Raw genomic sequence first — 20,995 nt, 5'->3', positions numbered from 1 at the left:
CTCATTCTGTGAACAGGGTAACATCTACTAATAGTGATGTTGGCGTTGTTTCAGAGAAAGACATTAGCACAAATGATAGGTAATAAACAATTTAGTATTTTTATACAGCCTGAAGTGAAGCCTAACTTATTGCTAAGTGTGCGTGTGTCCCTCCCTCCTTCCCTCTGTCTGTCCCTCTCTTCCTTTTCCTTTTTTATTTTATTTTGAGCCATAGCACGTGTTGTCCTGTGAGTATTGTATTTTCTTATTCTGTACCTCTGGGAGATGTCAGAGTAATGACATTTATCTCTCATCTCATGTGGAGCTGTGTTCTGAAGCTAGCTTGGCTGTCATCCCTATCCTGTTTAGATGTCAGCTACAATGAAGCGAAGGTTATATGAATGTGGCACCTAAGGCTAAATGTAAGAAGAAACACGGACTCCTCTGTAAAAGTAACTTAGTCATCACTCATCCATGTTGGAATTGCTGAAATTTCTAAAGCTAATTAATTCTAATGTTTCTTGATCTTTGTTTATTGATCTTTTCGAGTTCTGCAGTGCTGAAGGACACAGTGCACATTATCCCTTATTTGTCCTGAGACTCAGAGGAGAAATTGGATGGGATAATGTGTATCGTAATAGGTGACAGTCCTGTGGAAGCCCTCTGGCTTATGTGTCCATTTTCCAAAGTCCATTTTCTTTTTTTCCTTTTAACAAGTGTTTATAAGCTTTCCAGTGAACGTGATACACTGCATGCATACACTGTGACAGGATTTTAGGCTACTTGTAATTCTTATTCTGGGGGGGGGAATAGTTCTATAAGCTCAACGTGAGCTTATCTTACCTGATAAATATTTCTTAAATGTTTTGAGAATATAATTACATGTTAAAGGGTGAAAGACTTGTCCTGTTTGATAGCCGCTAGAATGTGATGGTGGCTTACGCAGTTTTAGAAACTTAAGATTCATTCTGTCTAAAGCATGGAGCAGCGCTCAGAAAAAAAGAGAGTATGTGTGGGAGATGAGAGCTTTAGATATTTCTGCCACGTAGCTGGCTCTTACTGCACAAAGTTACTTCTTTTTAAATGCTCATTTCCCCATTTATTTTAAGCTTTCAGCTGTACCAGTAGGTTTGGATTTTTTTGGTTGTGTTTTTTAATCAGTAGAATTACTAGCATGATATTAAATAACTTAAATATGGAATAATTGTTAAACTATGGATTGGACTGAAGTGGAGGGTACGTTTGTCTTCACACATCTTAAGATATGGTTGCGACGATTAATTCTTCTTGTAACTACCTTGAAAGCACAACATATGACTATAGAAAGCTTTTCAAAAATTCTTTAGGCATGAATTTGCTAATGTTGCTTTTCTGTTTTGCTTCAGGCTATTTCTTATGAGAGTAATGGATATACCGTATCTCAATTTGGAAGGACCAGACTGTAAGTATTTTATTTCACTGTGAACTTACTATCATTCTGACAGATTTTTCTGGAGGAGGAGTTGTGAGGCTTTGTTATCTTCCATCTAGAATATGAGATTTCAGTTGTGTTTAGGTTATTTGTCACTTATGAAATGGTCTAAACTTCCTTTTTCATTGTTGTTGTTTTTGAATGAAATAGCAAACCAGTAAGCTCTTTCCTTCAACTTTGAACAGGGAATCTGCATTATAGAGGAGATTGACTACAATGGATTAAACTCTCTAGATAACTAAGTGTAATGGAGTTGAAGATAATGGCTTTATGTTGTGTTGTGTGTACAAGTAGCGACCAAAATAAAGGTGATGCCTAAATCAGATACTGCAGGGTGAGGGGAAGGAGACTCTTGCAGTAAATACAAGATGCAAAATAGCAAATAGAATATGATCCTGAAAATGGTTTTGGAAATCCCTGCTTCACAATTCGTATGCGGTAGCACCCGGACTTAACTTGAACCAAAACATCAGGGTTTTTTGCCACATGAGATTGCGATTAAATAAAACTGGAAGGTATTACTTGAAATATTTTTATTGTTGAAGTTATTTCAGATTACAGACCTGGGGCTGTAACAGATTGCTAATATATTTAAATGCAGGCAGGTTTTACTACTGTAAAGAGCCTTACTCTTATGGGATGTTACAACACGAGGGGGAAAATTTTGGATGAGTATTACCACTTATGTCTTGATTTATAAAAATGTGAAGCCCTGGAGATCAGTCAAGTCCTTGACTAAGATAAAGACTTAATTTTAGATTGATGGTAAGGTACACTAATGTCTTCAGTGTTACTTTCAGCTTGGTGGCATTTTTATCTGAAGACCTTTTCTACTCTATGCACTGAAAAGCTCTAGCTGAAGAATGACCCTTTATAGGTATTAGTTTAATAAATATTAGTTTAATAGTAATGGAATACAGTTCTGGAAAGATGGAAGTAACTACTGGAGAGGAGAATATATGCTGTAAGGACATGTATTTAACTTTTAAATGCAGTATGTGACCACATCACCGAGCCGTTGCTCTGTAGGACTATTGGAATGGTTGTCTGATTATGTTACAAACTTATTTCTCCAACTGTTTGGTACTGAGTGGAGGGGTAGTATAGGTAAATACTTTGAGTCATTGAAAGAATGTCAAAGCTACTAAGCTGTGAAGATGCTACTTCCACTTGCTACCCGATTCGCAAGATTTGTTTTGATACTTTGCCAAGAAGAGCCAAAAAGAGTCTATCTAGGGAGAGTGGTATTTATCAGAAAGCTGCTTCTGTGGCACAGACCAATACAGATATGCCAGCAGAGTCTGAACCAGGAAGACTTTCTAAACTATAAATGAGTGACTGTTTTAGAAACTTTGAACCTCTGAGTAGAAATAAGATTTAAACACTGCAGTAGGTTGAGGAAGCTAGCTGATCATTTGTTATTTGTAGATGAAGCATAATGCCATACTTCTGAGATAGATACGCTTGGAGACTGGATTTTAAAGTAGGCAGCTGCAGTTAAGTAGGTGACTACCATAAGTTTTGCTGTATTGTCAGTTTATTTGTTCTGTAGCATTAGAGCTAGTTTGTGCGACTTTTGCAGAAATAATGGAGTTCAATAACACGTTCTATGTTATATAGTATTGAACATGTGAAAGTGACTTTCACCATTTTATTTGATTATTGTGTATTTAAAAGTCCTTTAAAAAGAATGAAATTGCTGCAGAAAATGCCTGTAAAGCATATTCTGAATCAAATATTTATCACCTGTTTAAGTGGAAGGCATAGAGGTTTGACAGAGGATTCCAAGTGTGGTGAAATTTGGAATATACTGGTATTAGAAGAGTATGAATAATTTTTCTTCCTAGTCAATAAATAAATGCTGTTATAACCTATATCTGAAATGGGACAAATTAAGGCTCTAATTCTCTACTATTGGACTGCAAAGACTTACAGAACCTTTGAATAGTTAGTGGTGAATAGGCTGTTCAGCAATGAATTGATATTCATTGGTTTGGTAAGATAACTTGTGGTTTTCAGAGCTTTTGGCTTATGCAGTGCTTTTGGTGCTTAAATTTAAATATCATGTGCTTTTTTTGTTTTTGAAGTAGCAGATATAAGGCATAAGACTGCAACTGTACTCATGAAGGGGTTACTTTCTTTAGCTGTTCTCCCTCCAATGTGATGCTCAGGTGTTTATGAAAACCGGTAATTTGTTAGCAGGAAGTTTCTAATAAACTCATGCTAGCCTTGCACATTTTGACTGAATCAGGTTAGAGTACTTAAAAACAGCTCAGAAGTGGCTGAAAGGTGGCAGCTCTGAAATCTCCAGATAGTACAGTTTCATCTGAAAAAGGATGTATTTCTGCATACCAGTCTCCAATATAAATTTTATTTCAACTGATACGATTGGACAGTTGAGGACTTCACCATTTTCTAAGCTGCCTTGATTCTATGTTCCAACTAATTAAGTACCACATTATAACTTAGCACATGTGGTGTAGTAGGTCATGTTGTTGTGTCCCGTGTTTTTACAGCTTAAAAATTAGGTTCTTTCACAGAATAGTTAGCATTGGAAAGGACCTCTGGAGTTCATCTGGGCCAAGCCCCTGCTCAAGCAGGATCACCTAGAGCAGGTTGCCTAGGACCTCATCCAGCCAGGTTTTGAATATCTCCAAGGATGGAGCACTCTGGGCAACCTGCTCCAGCGTCTAGCCGCCCTCACAGTAAAGTGTTTTTTTGCATTCAAGTGGAATTTCCTGTGTTCCAGTTTGTGCCCATTGCACAGCGTCACTGTCACTGGGCACCGCTTGTCCTCTCACGACACACCACTGAGAGGAGTCTGGCCTCAGCACTTGAGATGTGACCTCACCAGCGCTGAGTTGAGGGGAAGGATCACCTTTCTCAATCTGTTGGCAACACTCTTCTGAAGGCAGCCCGGGATACCACTGGCCTTCTTAGCCGTGAGGGCGCATTGCTGGTTCATGGGCAACATATTGTCAACCAGAACTCCCAGGCCTTTCTCTGCAGAGCTGCTCCCAAGCTGGTTGGCCCCCGCCTGTACTGATGTGAGGGGTTGTTCCTCCCCACGCACAGGACTTTGCACTTCCCTTTGTTGAAATTCATGAGCTTCCTCTCTGCCCGTTTCTCCAGCCTGTCGAGGTCCCTCTGAAGAGCAGTGCAACCATCTGGTGTATCAGCCACTCCTCCCAGCTTTGTGTGATCTGTGAACTTGCATCGGGCGCGTTCAGCCCCGTCATCCTGCTCATTAATGGAGATGTTAACAGTATTGGCCCCAGTATCAGCCCCTGGGGGACACTGCTAGTGACTGGTCTCCAGCTGGACACTGTGCTGGTGATCACAACCCATTTACCTACATGGAACAAAACAAGTAGTCTATTAGAAACAAAACTTGGAAAACCTATTTTCCTCTGACTTTATTAAACATGCAGTAATTCAGTTACAAGACTGAGTTATGATTGCAGTTTTTTTGCTGCTAGTACATTCATGATGGTACTTCCCTGAATTTTTTTTTTTCATGGTATTTTAACTCTATAATTAGGCTCACGCTGCAACCTTCTGCTCAGAAGGCACGTTCATTGGGAGATCTCTGTCCTATTTCATGACGTGTTTTTTTTAGGAACTTTTGTTTTAGAGGCCTCCGGGTAACTGTTCTGTTCTGTTGAGTTTACACGAGAGTTCACTTTCACTGTGTGTGTGTGTGGGGGGGGGGGGGGGGGGGGCAGGAACCCCCCATCCTAAAAATGTGGTGGATCTCTTCAGGAGACACACCATAGCTGTGGAAGAGCATGGATCTCAAGTTTATGCAAAAGGGAAGCCTTATTTGTGGAACAGAGCTACACCTGAAAACATAGCTTCTTTGTAAACATACCTTCTACATAAAGCACATATCAGGCTGAGGAAACTACCACTTATTGTAGCTACCACTTAGCACTAAATTATATTAATTGCTAATGCTTAGCTGTATTTATTAAATTAACAATCCACAAGGCTGATCAGTAAAAGTTTCACAGCTGCATCTTAACCCAGTGTGGCAACAAAAACTAACAGATAGTTGCCCTTGCATAATGGGGTCACGAACACGCATAAAACTTGGATACAGCACTAAGTGGTTTATAGTCTGATCTTGGACGTACATGCTGCAAAAATGAGAACCACCTTGAAAAGCCATCTAAGTGCTCAGTCTATGAAGTAAGCAACATGAATCATCATGTGTAAGCTAAATATTTTAGATAGCTAGAAGAGTACTGAAGGTTTGATTTAGTTGTTTTTGCATAGTGTGTAGTTTTTTATGTCTAGAGCTCTTGAAATATGACAATAGAGACCAAGCAGTTTACCAACATAACTAAAATGACTAGTTAATTTCATGAAACTATGTCTACCTTTAAATATCAAAATATGTATTTGGAATTCTTTAAAATACTTTGAATTTATATTTTAAAAAACCTTCTAATGTGAAGCAAAATACTAGTCCATGCAAAATTAGTCCTATTTTAATGCTGAGAGCAAAGGAGATCAGAAACTAGTGAGGTTTGTATCACAAAAAAAAACTAGGGGGGAAATTCACTAAGCTAAAAGTCAGTCTTGCAAAGTTATTCTCCAAGCTGCTTCTTCTACCCAAAGACGAGAGAAGCTCTTCCCAAAGGTGCTTCGTTGTGGTTAAGTAAGAATTTTACAGTCTAAAACTGTATGTAGTTAACCCTCGTGTTACCTTTAACAAATTAGAGCAGTAAATTAAGTGAAACACTCTAATAATTCAGCCTCTGTAGTGTTAAAAGTAAAATGATAATACAAAACCTCGTAAAGTGTCATGTATAAAAACATAAAACTCTGCAGATACCTGTGGAGAGACTGAATTGGTTACCAATAAGTAGTTTTGTGTGACAAGTGGAAAACATTTCAAGTTCTTTGCACCTTAAAACATAGTGTCCCATACACTCCATTTTTAAATACGAGAGGAGTTCACAGATTATAAAAGCTCAGGTGTCTAGTGAAAGGAGCTTTGGTTTTGTATACGTTCTGGTGATCTACTTACAAATGATCTTTACTGGGTGAGATTAAATGTCGCTCTTGTTCAGCATCCTGTCTCTGATGACCAAAAACCGATGCATAGGGAAAGTGTATAAAAAGACAGATGTACAGTGAAAATTACATGTTGTACTTTTACCAACTCCAGAAATTTGTGACTTGGATTTCTCTTTCAAATTCACAAAACAAATGCATTTTTTTGTTTTTCAGTGCAGCCAAAACGAGATCATGTTCTTCATGTTACGTTTCCCAAAGAGTGGAAGACTAGTGACCTTTATCAGCTTTTTAGTGCCTTTGGTGAGTAAAACAGTCTGTCTTTCCTTGTATCTTTTTGTTTGTCTTTAGCAAGGTCCTCTGTGTTTCTGTTTGTTTTTAATATGTGGTATGGGCCTTCTCCTAGTAGGGGTAGTGATGAATCTTCTTTAGTAATTGTTGCAGGGTGTCCTACAGACTTGTAATGATGTGCTGCAAATGTCTGCCCTGCTGAACTGTTCTTCAGAAATCTTTGTACCTTGTGCTTGTTGATTATCATGGAATTTTGGTCCCCTTATTCATAGTCTCTCCTGGGACAAGGCAAGAATTTATGTAGGTGGCTGAAGGGAGATGGGATTGATGTGTAAAGTAGACCAAGGTCTGGGGAATAAGGGGTGCCCCACAGATGGTATAAAGACATACTGTAACTTGCATAGACTTTGGCTGTTTTAAAACTTGCTTGCCTGTGTGAGTTCAAGTTTCCAAACACCATGCAAGTCGGAGGAAACAAAAAAGCTATCTAATCACTGGGGACTAGTAGTCCTGTTGTTCCTGTACTAATATATAAGTTAAGGGCATGAAGAGCTTAATTGACACTGATCTCCTGATAACCTAGCTCTTAAAACAGAAGACTGGTTATACCCAAAACAGAGAAAGAATGAGCTTTTATACAGCCCTATGTTGCATGTTACTTCTAATATTTTCATTGCAGATTGCAAAAAATCATAGAAAAATAGTTTAAATTATTTAAGACTAAAAGTACTCTTTGAAACATTACCTTACATATTGATAAGTGAAGGAAAGTTTTACAGTTTTGTTTAGTTTGTTAAAGTTTTGCTTAGAAAGCAAAGAAGTAACCTCTTTCTTGGGCTACAAACTGTAACACAGGAAATTCTTTCTGTTTCTTAAACCATAAGGTTTTTTGTATAAAATGAACATGGTCTCTTTTTATTAAAAGAATTTTTTGCTTGAGTTTCTAGATATATTTTGCTCACAGAACTCTATTGAAAACAGCTTGTTAATTGTTACATATCATAGACATTTATGCATCTTGTCTTCCTGGAATTCTGTAATCTAGGCTTTACTGTCAAATTAGGATAGATATCCCTCAGCATACTCAGTGTTGTCACTTCTGTGCTTACGGATCACCATGCTGCTTTACATAATGATAATGTTCTGTTCTTTGGCTTATATCATGATTCAACAGTCTGTTCAAAGTCTCTGGATGTATATAAAATTGATGTGAAACTCCATTCCTTCCGACTTTCTGATCTGTGCTTCTGTACGATGCCAGTAAAATGCTGGACATAACTTAATATTCGAGGTTGGCAAGTCTAGAATGCAAGAGTGTAAAAAGTTACAAAGGCAGGAAATATTGCAGTTTGGACATTGTTTTTCATAAGTTTTTGGAGACTCAACCATATAACTTGATGTAATTTTAACAACTCCTCCTCTTTATAGTGATGGCATGAAATGCAGGCACAGATCATTACCACCAGAGGTCATACTTACATGTCTGAAAATACTATTCAATTTTAAAATTCTTGTTTCTCTCACTTCTACAGATTTTAATTCACTGAATGTTTTCGTACTTTGATTTAGAAAATGCTGATGTTTGGATAGGACTAAATCTATATTATATTTTAGGTCTCACTGCACAGGGGTCTCAAAGCAAACTGCAGGTGCTGCCTTTAGCATTCGAGGAGTACTCATGCTGCTTTGGTTGTGGCTGGCCACAGAATGGGGTAGTGTGAGGTTAAGTGGTTTGCCAAAAGCCCAAAAAATCATGGCAGTAGCAGCCATGAATTTTTTGCATATTTATTATGCCAGCCAAGCAAAAGCATTTTTAGATTAAACTCTCTTACCTGGATTAAAAATCAGTTGTTAAAGTGAGTAGGAATATTAAACTGACTTTATAGAAAAATTATTTTGCATATTAGTGTGGTAAGCACCGAAGCAGAGTTGTAATCTTCCATTGAGCTTCTCATGAAAGCACTGAAACAGCTGAAGGGGCTGCAGTGTTAAACTCAGAACTATTTTACATTTGCTACTCTAGAAGGGGGTGTTCAGGATTTTGAAGTCTTTCTGTACTGCATACCAAGTGGACACCTGTTCATGCAAGATGTTTTTACAGTCTTGTGGCTGAATACAGTTTCTCCATATAAGTATTGCTGTCCCCTCAGCATGGTACTATGCAGTCTCTTAAACATCATTTAAATTCTGAAATTTGCGAAGGATATTTAGTCATGTTGACGGATTAAAAAATGTGAAGTTACTTAAAACAGTATTTGCTGGAATTCATAGCTTTTGGTGTATACTTTTTACTGCTACTTAAATACTCATTTACAAGTTTCTTAGGTTATGACGTCTGTTCCTGTATCCTGTAGGGTACTGCAAACTTGCTGTGTTTAACATTTAAAAAAAAAAAAAAAAAAAGCCTCCCTCTCCAACTCCCCCCAAATGATGTCTCTTTCAAAGATGAACTATCTTTTAGCTTCTAGCACACCGTATTACACTAAGTATTTGCCAGTAGCTCGAGTTCATCTAGATGTGTGAGTTCTGAGTGGGTGATTTGCTTTTTATTTTAATCCTTTCTCTGTGCATTTCTGGCCTTTCCTCCCTCCTCTCATGCCAGTGTTTCCTCCAGCTGTTGCTTTCTTTGCGTTCTGTCCTCCTGCCAGAAGGGCTGAAGGTCTGTTAACCCTTCTCAATTATTCACCAGGCAAATGAAGATTTAATGTATGCTTCATTCCTTGCTCATAGAATAAAAGCTTCAACTCTTAATGCTGTTTGATGCAGTGAGCGTCCAGAAACTGTTTGCAATCTTACCATGATGTAATAATTTATTGATGAAGAATTGTCAGTGTAGTTAACTTCTTTTCAGGATAAGAAAGTAGAATATGCTAATAAACTTTTTTGGATAGAGGAGGGTCTGTGTAATCCTAATATCCTACCCTAAGTGGTTAGTTGCCAGCAGATGTGTAGGAAACATTTAAGAACAGAGCCAAAATAAAACAACTTTCCTGCCTTCTAGCAGTCTGCAACTTAGGGATTCATGAGCTAGAGGTCACACTTGCATCTTTTAGTTTAATAGCCTTTCACAGCTTTCCGTAAGTCAGTCTAAAATCATTCTTTATCCCATATATATTCTTGTCATATGCAGCAGTTGGTAGCCAACTATAATTAAACATGTGAAAATTGATTTTAAAACTTCTGCATATTTTATTAGAGGTTCCTTAGTTGTTTTGTAAAGAAACAATGAATTCCCACTACGTCCTTCATACCGCTTCTGTTCTCGTATTGTATCTTCTCCTTAGACACGTATAGATGTCTTTTTCTTTTTTAGATTTTCTTTTGAAGGCTGAGTCCTACTTTACTTACTCTCTTCTATGGAAGTATTTCCATACCTTTGATCATTCTGGTATAAAAGCTGAAGAAAACCTTATTTGAATGGTGAAATCCATCAGTATCATCTTATCATGTGAATTTTAGTGCTATTTGCATTTTTGTATTTGTACTGAGAGAATTTTCAAATTTTTATTTGTACAGGGCTTTAATTTCTTGTTAGAAGCAACAGATTTTCTTCTCCTGTTTGGATGATGATGTTTTATTTCACTTTATAGTATGTTTTATTTCACTTTATAATTCTTTACTTAATGTTTTTTAGCAAAGGAAGTTGTTTGACAGTGTGTATAGTAGCAAACAGACAAGGGTGCTATAGGCTAATAATGCTGTTCTCCAATGTATTGAAGGCATTTGATCTGTTTGCACCGGAGCATCTGTCATAGGAAGGGCTGAGAGAGCTGGGATTGTTTAGCCTGGAGAAGAGAAGGCTCGGGGGGATCTTAGCAATGTGTGTAAATACCTGAAGGGAGGGGGAATATCTGAAGGATGGAGCCAGGCTCTTCTCAGAGGTGCCCAGTGACAGGATGAGCAGCAACGGGCACACACTGAAACACAGGAAGGTCCATCTGAACTGAACATAAGAAAAAACTTTTTTACTGTGAGGGTGGCTGAACAGTGGAGCGGGTTGCCCAGAGAGGTGGTGGAGCTCTGTCCTTGGAGATGCTCAAAAGCTGACTGACATGGTCCTGGGCAACCTGCTCTAGGTGACTCTGCTTGAGCAGGGGGTTGGACTAGATGATCTCCAGAGGTCCCTCCCAACCTCAGTCATTCTGTGATTCTGTTGTATACAAGTGTGGAAGAAGGCATCATCTGTCTTATTTCTGTATAGCTGGTATTCTGTTACATTACTGAATGTTGCTTCTTTGGATTAGCCTTGCAGTAAGTTGGCATTTGGCTATGCTGGTTGCTAAATATTGTGCTTCAAATACAGATGCGCTTGCTTTTCAGACCTTAATTGACTTTCACCATACTTGTGAAATGCACAATATTTACTGAGTGCTTAGCAATCTTGCTGAACGATCTCATTTATTAATCTTGTCTCTTAAATTCCTATTTCTTAATAATAATGAAATGTGGCATAGTCTGAAAAGAGTATCTGTTAAGCATGGAGAATTGCATAACAGCATTTATTGCAGTTCTCTTCAGACTACAGTTCAGTGTCCACTGTTTAATACTTACTTATTCTTCAAACTATATTTTTAAAGTGTGTAAATTGTGCAGTAATTTCTAGTGTTTAAAGGAAGCTGGGTGTCAGGATCCTACCAAATGCACTATAATTTTGAACTGAAATAAAAAAAAATCAGCTTTGCCTTTTCATGTGTTTTGAAATGTTAAGTTGCCTGCCAAGAGCATGTTCTCTCCACAGTGAAGACCCTTCCCCATAAGACAGGAAAGATCTGTGTTCTTAGAAGTTTGAGTTATTAGAAACTGAATTTACCTTAAGAAATTCTAACATTTGACTTCTCATATAGGATCTTTATAATAGCAGACTTAGCCCTTTGCTAGAGGGAAATGTTGTGAAACCATACTGAATTAATTATGGTTTTGGCAGTGATCAAAATGATTAGAATTTAATGTCCTAAATAGCTAGCTGGCTACTCAAATGTATAGCACGCAAACTAAATCTATCTAGGTTTTTATTTTTTATAATTAGAAAATCTGTTTGTTATCTGGTTGGATTTCAGAAGAGACTTCTAAAACCTTCTAACCTGTGGATTAAATTAGATTTCAATAGATTAAACGTCTGAAAATAAAATGCATTTTAAGACACTTTGCATCATTGTCTAACCTTGTAATGTTTGGAGGTTAAATGGTGGTGTAACATTATATATAACCTGATTTCCTAGTCTGCCAGAAAAAAATTGCACCAATTTTCAATCTATGAAGCATACAAACAGTAGAGCACTTAGATGAGGATAGAAAGGGTAAATGGATTTCAGACTGTATAAAGACCTTGTTTGTGTGTGATGGGAACCCTTCCCTCTACTTGTGCTGTAGGTTGTAACTCCCTCAACTGGAATTTCTTGTCTGGGTGTCTGCCCTAGTGAAGGAGGTGAGTGGTAATTGGAGCTCGTCTATGCTGTGTCGTTAGGAAATACTGCTTTCCTGAAGGATGGAGAGATTTTAAACCCCAAAGAGCTGTTATTTTTCTTTGTGCATAGATGATATTTCCCAGGAAAAAAGGCTTCAGTTATTGTTGTAAGATTATATAGGACATGTGATGGGAGGACTAGGAAAAAAAAAAACACACCCCTCTATAAACTGGAAATGTAACAAAATTTAAAAAAAACAAAAGGCTATGAAGAAGCATATCTTGTGGGAGTTAAAAAAGTGTGAGATATGTTGCCTTTCGTTCCTTTCTCTAGTGGGTATGAGGGTATACAGCTCTAACAGTCACTGTTATCTGAATGGTTGTGGGCTCACATGCAGGTGTGTATGTGCCACGCACTTTTACAGTGGACTAGTCTCGACAAAAGCATTCTCAGCTGAAGTTACTTGTAGTTACCTATTTTTTAATCTGTCGTGGCACATCAGATAAAATATGTGAATCAACCCAAGACAAAAATAGTCATAATCATTTCTTTTGCCTTTTCTAGGTAACATTCAGGTTTCGTGGATTGATGATACGTCAGCGTTTGTATCGCTAAGCCAGCCAGAACAAGTTCAGATAGGTAAGTGTTTCTGGAATTACTTCATTATTAAGACTGGACTTCAGTGGGCTCCTGTACAGTTCTCCAAGCCAGGGGGATGGGTGATTCTAGTGTCAGAACCACTGAGTTGGTCAAGAAGTTTTAGGAGAAATGAAACTTATGTAGTACCAGTGCATGTGTTGCAGCAAAGACGACAAGCCCAGGTGGACTTGGTTGAGTTGTTTTTGTTCTGTGACCCCCTGAATACCTGAATCTGTGGGTAGAGTATAGCTAGTTTCTTCACTTCATACAGTATTCGTTGCAGTTACTTACTGTTGCTTTGTACGGAGTAGAGCTATTAGGACTTTCATGATCTGTCTTGGCCTTCAGATATATTTAGGACTGATATACATCGTTTGATTTGCCTTTTTTATTTTGCAAATGAGAGCACCAGTAGAAAGCCTTTTGATGTTTTGTAGAACATAGGCAAAATAATTTTCTGACTAGTCTGGACTGGCTAATGTCTCTACAGTTTCTATTAATATTATGTGATCTCTCCAGACAATTTTTTAAATTTCATTTGAACCTTTGAACCCCATTTCATATTGTATCTAGTTCACGCAACATCAGACTTGACATTCAGGTTACCCATTTGGCTTTTCACAGGAAAGGATAAACTGTTGTGGTCGTTCAGTGTTCATTTTGTTTTCATATCTGCATATGTTCTTTTTAAACTGTTTGCAGGAAAGACTCAGATTTAACATGCTAGTCAAAGAGACATGTGATGACAATCCAGGTAGAGTCTGGTGCTAGGAAGACTGTTAAGATTTCAGTTCTTGTGCCTGAGGAGTAAAAGGAGATGACAGTAACTGAGTGAAGTGTATCGTAATGGATAATGAGAGCTTGCCTGTAAATAAATCAGAACCATGTGGGACAATGAGCACAAAGTTGAAATGCCAAGAAGCAGAGGATTTGGGAGGAAAATTATTTGGTCAGGATGAAAAGCAGCTAGCTTGATTTTTATAAGTAGTTAAACAGAATAATTTTAGCAGTAGTATTTTGTATGGAGTGGAATAAGCCTGAGGCAGGCCCAGGCAATGGTAGTGGAGTAATATTTACACAGATGAACAGAGTGGACAGCTGTTTTGGCTGAAAAGTAGTAGCAGACTCTTAAGTTTTTAAAGGCGAATTATCAAGCACTGAATTAGTAGATTTAGTTTGAACGTGTTTATGGTTGTTTCGATTTAAATTTTTAAGAGGTAAAAACTAACGTGGCTGTTACATGGGTTATGAGGATTCTGTAAATTGGAGTGAGTTACAAGCTTCCATAAGGTACTTGGCATTGCTTCTCCATGCTTGGATGTGAACAGGAAAAAATACAGAATGTGACCAATGTCTCTGAATTTATTGAAAATACTGTTTCCAGTTATGAGGAAAATGAATGAAGAATCTCAAAATTAATTTTTTGTTTTAGAGTTTTGGTTGATTGTAATTCAATCCACAAGGCCTTAATGGTTTCTGTAGTTCTTTTTTGGCGTATATTTGAGGACTGACCCATAAACTTGTTGCTGAGAACAGTGATTGGAAAAGGACATATGATTAATAGGGGTACGTTATAATAGTGACATACTAACGTAGGAATACTACCACAAATCAATGATACTACACAAATGCTGTGTAGACTAGTGTGCTGCCACCCGAAAGACTTGTCAAAAAGAACAGGTTGTCTTGTGGCTACATTCACTTTCATTCTCATGAAAACAGTCCCCAGGATGTCTTGAATACTTTACCAGATCTTCAAAGTCTCTGTCTTTTCTAGTTTTATATACTTTGCTTTTCAAAACAAGTGTCCATAAATGTCTGACACTTTCCTTGATGAGCAGGCATCTGAACATCTTAAACATAATTTCACTTCAGTTTTGATGTACCAATTCTCTAAAACAAGCGTTGCATGCCTGAAAGGGGGAAAATTTTCATGCTTTTAATGAAGGTTTCTTTAAACTGAATTTTTAGAGAAAAGATGCAGTAGTGTTAAACTGCTGGTTGTCTTGTGGCTTCCCTGTTTAGGGACTGAGAATTTGTAAAAGATTCTGAATTGAAGGATATAGATTATCTGGCATTAGAATTACCTCCTAGGAATACTAAATGACAACTAAATATTACATCCAATTAATACAGTTTCTTACAGCACTGTTTCTCTCATCCGTCTTTGGCATCCCAAAACTCTCAGCAAGTGCATAATTGTTCTGCTGGAAGTGTAATGGTCCTTAAGTGCTAGCCAGGCCTCAGTTCTTGGGGCAGGCGAGTGATGCTTCTGTAGCAATCAGTCATGTCTTGTGTGCTGTGATCTTCTTGAACTTGATTATGATCTGCATTGATTTTTTTCATATGTGCTCCAGTACTCTATACATTGAAAACAAACAAAAAAAGAATGCCTCTGGTCCTTCCTATTTAACTTCATTTTAAAAAAATCAAGTTGTTCCCCCACCTATTTTGGGTAAAAGGTCAAAGTCTTTGAAGAAAACAGCAGGTTTTCCAATGTAACTCAATTTGGACTCTTTCTTGTGAACCAGTTCTGCTTACCATCGTAGAATACTTTAATTTGGGAGTTCAGCTTCTTGCTGAAGGCAGAACTAACTTTGGGTTTAGCTAGATTGCTGAAGGCTTGTCCCACTGGGTTTTGAATACCTGAAAGGATGAAGACTGCAACCTGTTCCAGTGCTCGCATTGTGAAAATGGTTTCCTTCTATCTAGTCAGAATTTTCCTGGCTGCAAGTTGCAGCTCTTGCCTCTTGTCCTTGTGCAGCACATCTCTGAGAAGAGGAGGCTGGTTCCATCTTTTCTAAATGCCATATAGCATTGACTCAAAGCCCTCCCTGGGTGGAGGGTCAGCTGCTATTCAAAGCAAGGTGCTTGTCTTAAACTCTTTCTTTCATCACTGTTGCTGTTAGCTATGCTTAAATAGGATCTGCAGCTGAAAACAGTCATATTGATCAATAAATATATCAAGACCTATAGGGGCCCTGAATCTTTCTTCCAGACATTAGACCATCCAAGTCCAAACAACCTTTTAAGGTACTGGTATGACAGTCAATAGTTGCATTCACATAACTCAAAATTTAAACCTTATGCTTCTTTACGCATCAGTCTGAGGAATAAACAAGAATTCTGTCTTTTAGGGACTCCTGGAACGTGAAGTGTGCAATGCAGTAGGTTATTCAACTATAAAACCTCAGATGTCGTTCATCATACATACGTACCTCTACAGAGGATTTTGCACACTCTTACCAGCAGCCTCCTTACAGCAAATGCGCCATAGCAGAAAGAGCCATTGTTTCTCCTCTGTGTGATATTTGGTAGAGAAAGATGGGACAGGAATTGCTTTGGAGACGTATGGACCATATAACCTCAAGTTAGAGGTTCCACATAAAGAATTATGTCAAAATAACAGTGTCCGCCTCTTAGCTAGCTCTGTAACTCGGGAAAGCATTCCTAACACCTCGCGCATGTCTTCTGTTGATTTTTGGTTTTGTTTCTTTTAGGTTTTTTAGGTTTTCTTTTTTGTTTTAACCTCCAAAGCATTCAGGATTTGTGAGCTGTATATAGTATAGTTAGTGGTAATACCAGCAGCAGATCATCAGCTTGATCGAGAGAAATCCTGTTTGTGCAATGGTGAGTAGATTACAAGGTTGCAGACAATAAGCCTTAATCTAAATTATCTTCAGTAAAAATGTACTTAGAGCGATGCATTCACAAATTATGTTTGTGAAGCAGCAACTTATCTGAAATATTTGAAGGTTTTTATTTCAGACCTGGTTAACCTGACTCAGTTTGGCCTCATAATGTGAGGTGTAGACTGAGAAAGAGCTGAATAAAGGATTGGAATTGAGGAATTGGAAATCTGGAGTTTTTCACTTTTTCAAAAGGATTCAAAAGGTATTTTCAAAAATGCCACAAAGTTGTTTTTGTGTTTTTTAGTTGAGATGTCCTCATGCATAAAATAGCTGCAGGTTGTTGTAAGTTTACATATTTGTGTCTTCCCCCCCTCACCTCCCTTCCTCTCTTCAGGTTGATTGCTTGCTTATTTCTCTGGGTGGGACTTACAAGCCTATTTGTTTTAAATAAAGGTACATATTTTATACCTTTTCATAAGCTGACCGCTTTCCTGGCTGCTGCTAAGGTCACTTCCTCACCACTGCCACCTCAGGTGTATAACCATTGTAATGCCAAGCATTCAGCCAAATATCTGATGTTTCACCGCTACTTTTCTTATAACTTAACTTTTTTATAGCAAATATATATTATGGAAAGAACTGAATGTCTGCAGAATATTTAAAACTGAGTCTTTTTGGCATGGTTACTGTTTTTTTGGGGGGGGGTTAATACACATGCACACATATACATATATACTTTGACATATATGCATATATATTATATATATATATATATATATATATATATATATATATATATGCTTTGACAAAGAGGGAGGCTTGTTCTGTGGTCTGAATGCCAGGAAACAAATTCTTTTGTTTGAAAACTCGGGTGATTATAGTCTTTCATGGATTTTTATGAAATTGGGGTAGTAAAGTCTCATGCACTGAAAATACTCAGCCAGCTGAGTTGGTAAACTATAGCAACCTCAATTACCAAAGAGCTATGATAGTTTTTACTGTAAAATAGCTTAAACTTCCTGTTTCTTGCTGTAATAAGCACATCATAAAATCAATTCTATTATTCTATTTCCTGATTTTAACTTCTTTAATGAACTGCTTTGACAATAAAAGCCACTATTTGTACTTGTGATTTAGTGGGGTACATTTAAGTAAAGAACCTAGGAGAACTAATTGTGGTCTGTTTTTTAACCTGTTTATATAAATGTCTGCATCTTCTGGACTGTATAAAAAGCCCTGGAGAACTGTCAAACAATATGATACAGTGCAAGGTGTTGCTGTGGGTATATGTTTATGCTTACCTCTTAAAGAAGTTTCTGGCTTGCAGTTGGTATTAATATGCGTATTTAACAAAGCACACGTGTGCAACAAGAACATCTACGGAAAATAAATGAATTAAGAATGGTGAGAGTGAGTGAGTGTGTGTGCATGCCATTTCCCTGTATTGGCAGGGTAGTCAAATTTGCCCTCATATGAGTCTAAGCATTGCAAAAATATTCAGACTTATTTTGCATTCTTTTTAATAAGGGAGTGTGTGCAAAAAATATATATATATATATAGGATCCATTTTGTGATAACTTGGGTGGAGCATTAACTGATTCGAGGACTACCAAGTTTTTTTGAAGGTAGAGTTTAGATCTGAGAGGTGGTAGATTTTTCAGCTGGAGCAACAATTCAAATACTGAATATTTTGCTGAAATAATGTAATGAAAAATTGAACAGCCAATCATTTAAAGACTGATCTGCAGTCATCCCATGAAATATATACTCAGGATAACCAGAGTTGATGAATCTGTCTTGTAACCTGTTCTGTGCCGCCTTCTCTGTTTGGCCTTGTGGGTATTAAAACAATTTGAATAATCTGTCTGTATTACTAGCTTTGTGTAACAGTATCTTAAGGGTTTATTGAGATTGTAATGGTCTTTTTTTTATTTAATTTTTATTTTTATTCTCCATGCTGCTGCGTACAGTTGTGTCAACCTACCAGGAGGTAGGGAATTTTTGGAGGAAGGATTTTTTTTTTTAGCTGTCTTTCACATTTCAGATCAATATAATTAATTTTCATACTTGTGCTTTAACCTTTACATCAAACAAATGATGGACTCCTAAAATGTGAAGTTGTGTATAAGCTGGTCTGTGCTGTTTCTGTTGCTTCTAACCTCTTGGCTTCAGATATCTTAAATGAACTCAAAACTTGCTTGTCTGAACACTGGGAGTATGTTAAATTTCTCCAATTAATACACATAGAAATCCATTGTGAATATTTAGGTAACAAAATGTATCTATTCATCCTAGTGGTCTTTAAAACAGTGTTTCTGAATTATGTAGTAACATGGATAGTAACCCTTAAGACCTAGTCAAAACATAGCTTATTTTCTGATGCAGTTTGCTATTTGAGGCAGGCAGTTAATAAGCGTTTGTTAAATGGTCGATGCTCCTTTTGTTGGACAGATAGGAGACAGAACTTACTGTTGCTAAATTGTGCTTCACGCGTTCTCATATTTCTGTCAAATATTAAGCATGTGCTTTTTAAGTGTGTGACAAAAGATAAAACAGTACGTGCTCTTGTAGTTGATAAATAAGAGAGACTTCAGAACAAACTTTTGGTGCACAGCTTCTGGCTGTTATGACTTCCAGCTTGCTAGATAAGTTTGCTTTTGAGTGCTGTTCAGCTCCGTCTGTTTATAAAGCTGGCTTCTCCTCGGGAAGGTTAGTGCTGCTTCAGTGCTGCTTGTCTTGTAGGATCTGGCCTTGATGTAAATAGTCTGGAAATGGTGGGGAAGATTGGAGAGACTTCTACTTGACTTAATTAAAACAGAATACTGATTCTACTTTAAAATTAAGCTTCTGTTGACATAACCTGAAGTATTTCAGTAACTACTCTGAGCAGTTAACTGGTTAGTTGGCATTCACGAGTCCTCACTTCTAGCAGCCTAGATGCTCTGTGTCAATTATATACTCCTGTTATTCACGATTCCCTCAAATTTTGTTTCCTGCAAACTTCCAGGAACTCTAAGTTGCTGGTTTAAAAAGAAGCAAGAAGCACTCCTGGAAGTGGGGTTTCTTGAAATGTCCGTGTGCTTATGGAGTTTTTATAGGCCAGCTAAAATGTACTCTGAAAGATTTCCAATACTTGAGTGAGGGATAATCTTAAAATATGGAAAAAGTCTTATAAAATGTTAGGTATTTTAAAATACTTGAGAGTAAAAGAGAGTTTCAGTTCTGAGGCGTTCGAGTATTGAATAATCTCTGTGAGTGTTCGCCACTTTTCTAGTTACGTGTTAATAGGAATAATTGGCAAGTTTATTAGTGATTGTTGACTTGAAAAAGATACCTAGTTTATTTATTTGTCCTTAGCAGTTAACACTTGCTTGTAATTCTTTTAACCTAGGATTCAGGTGCAGTTTGACAACATGTATGTTCTGTTTGCAACTTCTGCTTTTTTCTTTTCTTTTATTTATTTTTTAATTAAGACCATTGGTTTGCTTTAAGAGTAACTTAACTTTGGCATCTTCTGAGAATTTTCTCTTGCTGTGTTAAAATGTAATACTTATATTTAATCTGAAAATTTTAATACACATGAAGAGCAACTGTTCTTCATAAATGGCAAGCATTGAATAATGTTAAATTGTTCCATGTGTTAATGCCCTGATACATGAGCTCACACAGAATTTACTGCGTGCAAGATATCTGCTTCCTTTCGGCACGGAGTGGAGCAATGTATTTAGACAGCAGGGGAGCAGTGGAGGAAAGCAGGTGCAGCAGCTGAAATTGCGATCGCCCTTGCATCACTCTGGGGCCAAGCCGTCCTCCTTCAGGACTTGTAAACTGCTCGCGCGCAGATAGGGCTGGACTGCATGCTTTACCACTGTGTCTTGAGGCTTACTGTAGCATCCTCTACTTAGCATGAACGCTTACCAGCACAATTTTAAAGTGTATACCTTTATTTTGAGATTGTGTGGATATCAGTTTCTTCCCCTTTAATTTGGAGAAATGGTAGATATTATCTACCATACGTGTGACTGTGTCCTGACCATTGAGGCAATGTGAAGCTCACTCTAGACACATACTCAAGGCAGGAGACTTCCAAACCGTAGTCCAAGGTGGCTGGAGTGTAGCTGCAGTATATCTAATCTCTGTTACTGGTGGTGTACTTTTTATTCAAGCTGTATGCTATCTTGAACACAGCTTCTCTAGTGTTCTGTGACCTTTATTCATTAAGTAGTGAATTCTCAAGATCCACAAAGTTTTGATGTTTTAGGGAAGCTTAATTAAAATTTTGCGTCAGTGGCTTTGTTCGTGATGCAAAATTTGCAGTGTTGACTCTTAAGCAGTATGAATATTATGTACTCAAATGTATTTCTATGTACATACATTCATAAACTTGGTATTTCTCAATTTTTAACTGTTCAAATTCTTGTGTTGCATCAAAATGGAACTTACTGTAGGAAGATTTTTGTAATAAGATATACGCTCCTTGTAGATGTGTGCTTTTACATTATTTTCATATATCAGAATGCAAGCTGGAATTTTAAAAATGTACATTAACTTGAAG

General features: G+C 37.4%; 1 protein-coding gene across 6 annotated transcripts in view; it reads left to right on the top strand.

The window, feature by feature from the left end:
• The window catches only part of PARN (poly(A)-specific ribonuclease), a 63,591-nt gene that overhangs the window by 22,585 nt on the left and 20,011 nt on the right, over positions 1–20,995 (top strand). For all 6 annotated transcript variants that reach the window (XM_064520372.1, XM_064520369.1, XM_026096404.2 and 3 more), the window contains 3 exons: positions 1,365–1,420; positions 6,689–6,775; positions 12,733–12,807. In XM_064520372.1, the coding sequence (XP_064376442.1) occupies positions 1,365–1,420; positions 6,689–6,775; positions 12,733–12,807 (218 nt within the window). The remainder of the gene's footprint in view (positions 1–1,364; positions 1,421–6,688; positions 6,776–12,732; positions 12,808–20,995) is intronic.

The sequence above is a fragment of the Dromaius novaehollandiae genome, chromosome 14 (genome assembly GCF_036370855.1).
Source record: "Dromaius novaehollandiae isolate bDroNov1 chromosome 14, bDroNov1.hap1, whole genome shotgun sequence".
Taxonomy (NCBI): Eukaryota; Metazoa; Chordata; class Aves; order Casuariiformes; family Dromaiidae; genus Dromaius; species Dromaius novaehollandiae.
Note: the sequence above shows the minus strand (reverse complement) of the source record. Positions and strands in the feature narration are given on the sequence as shown.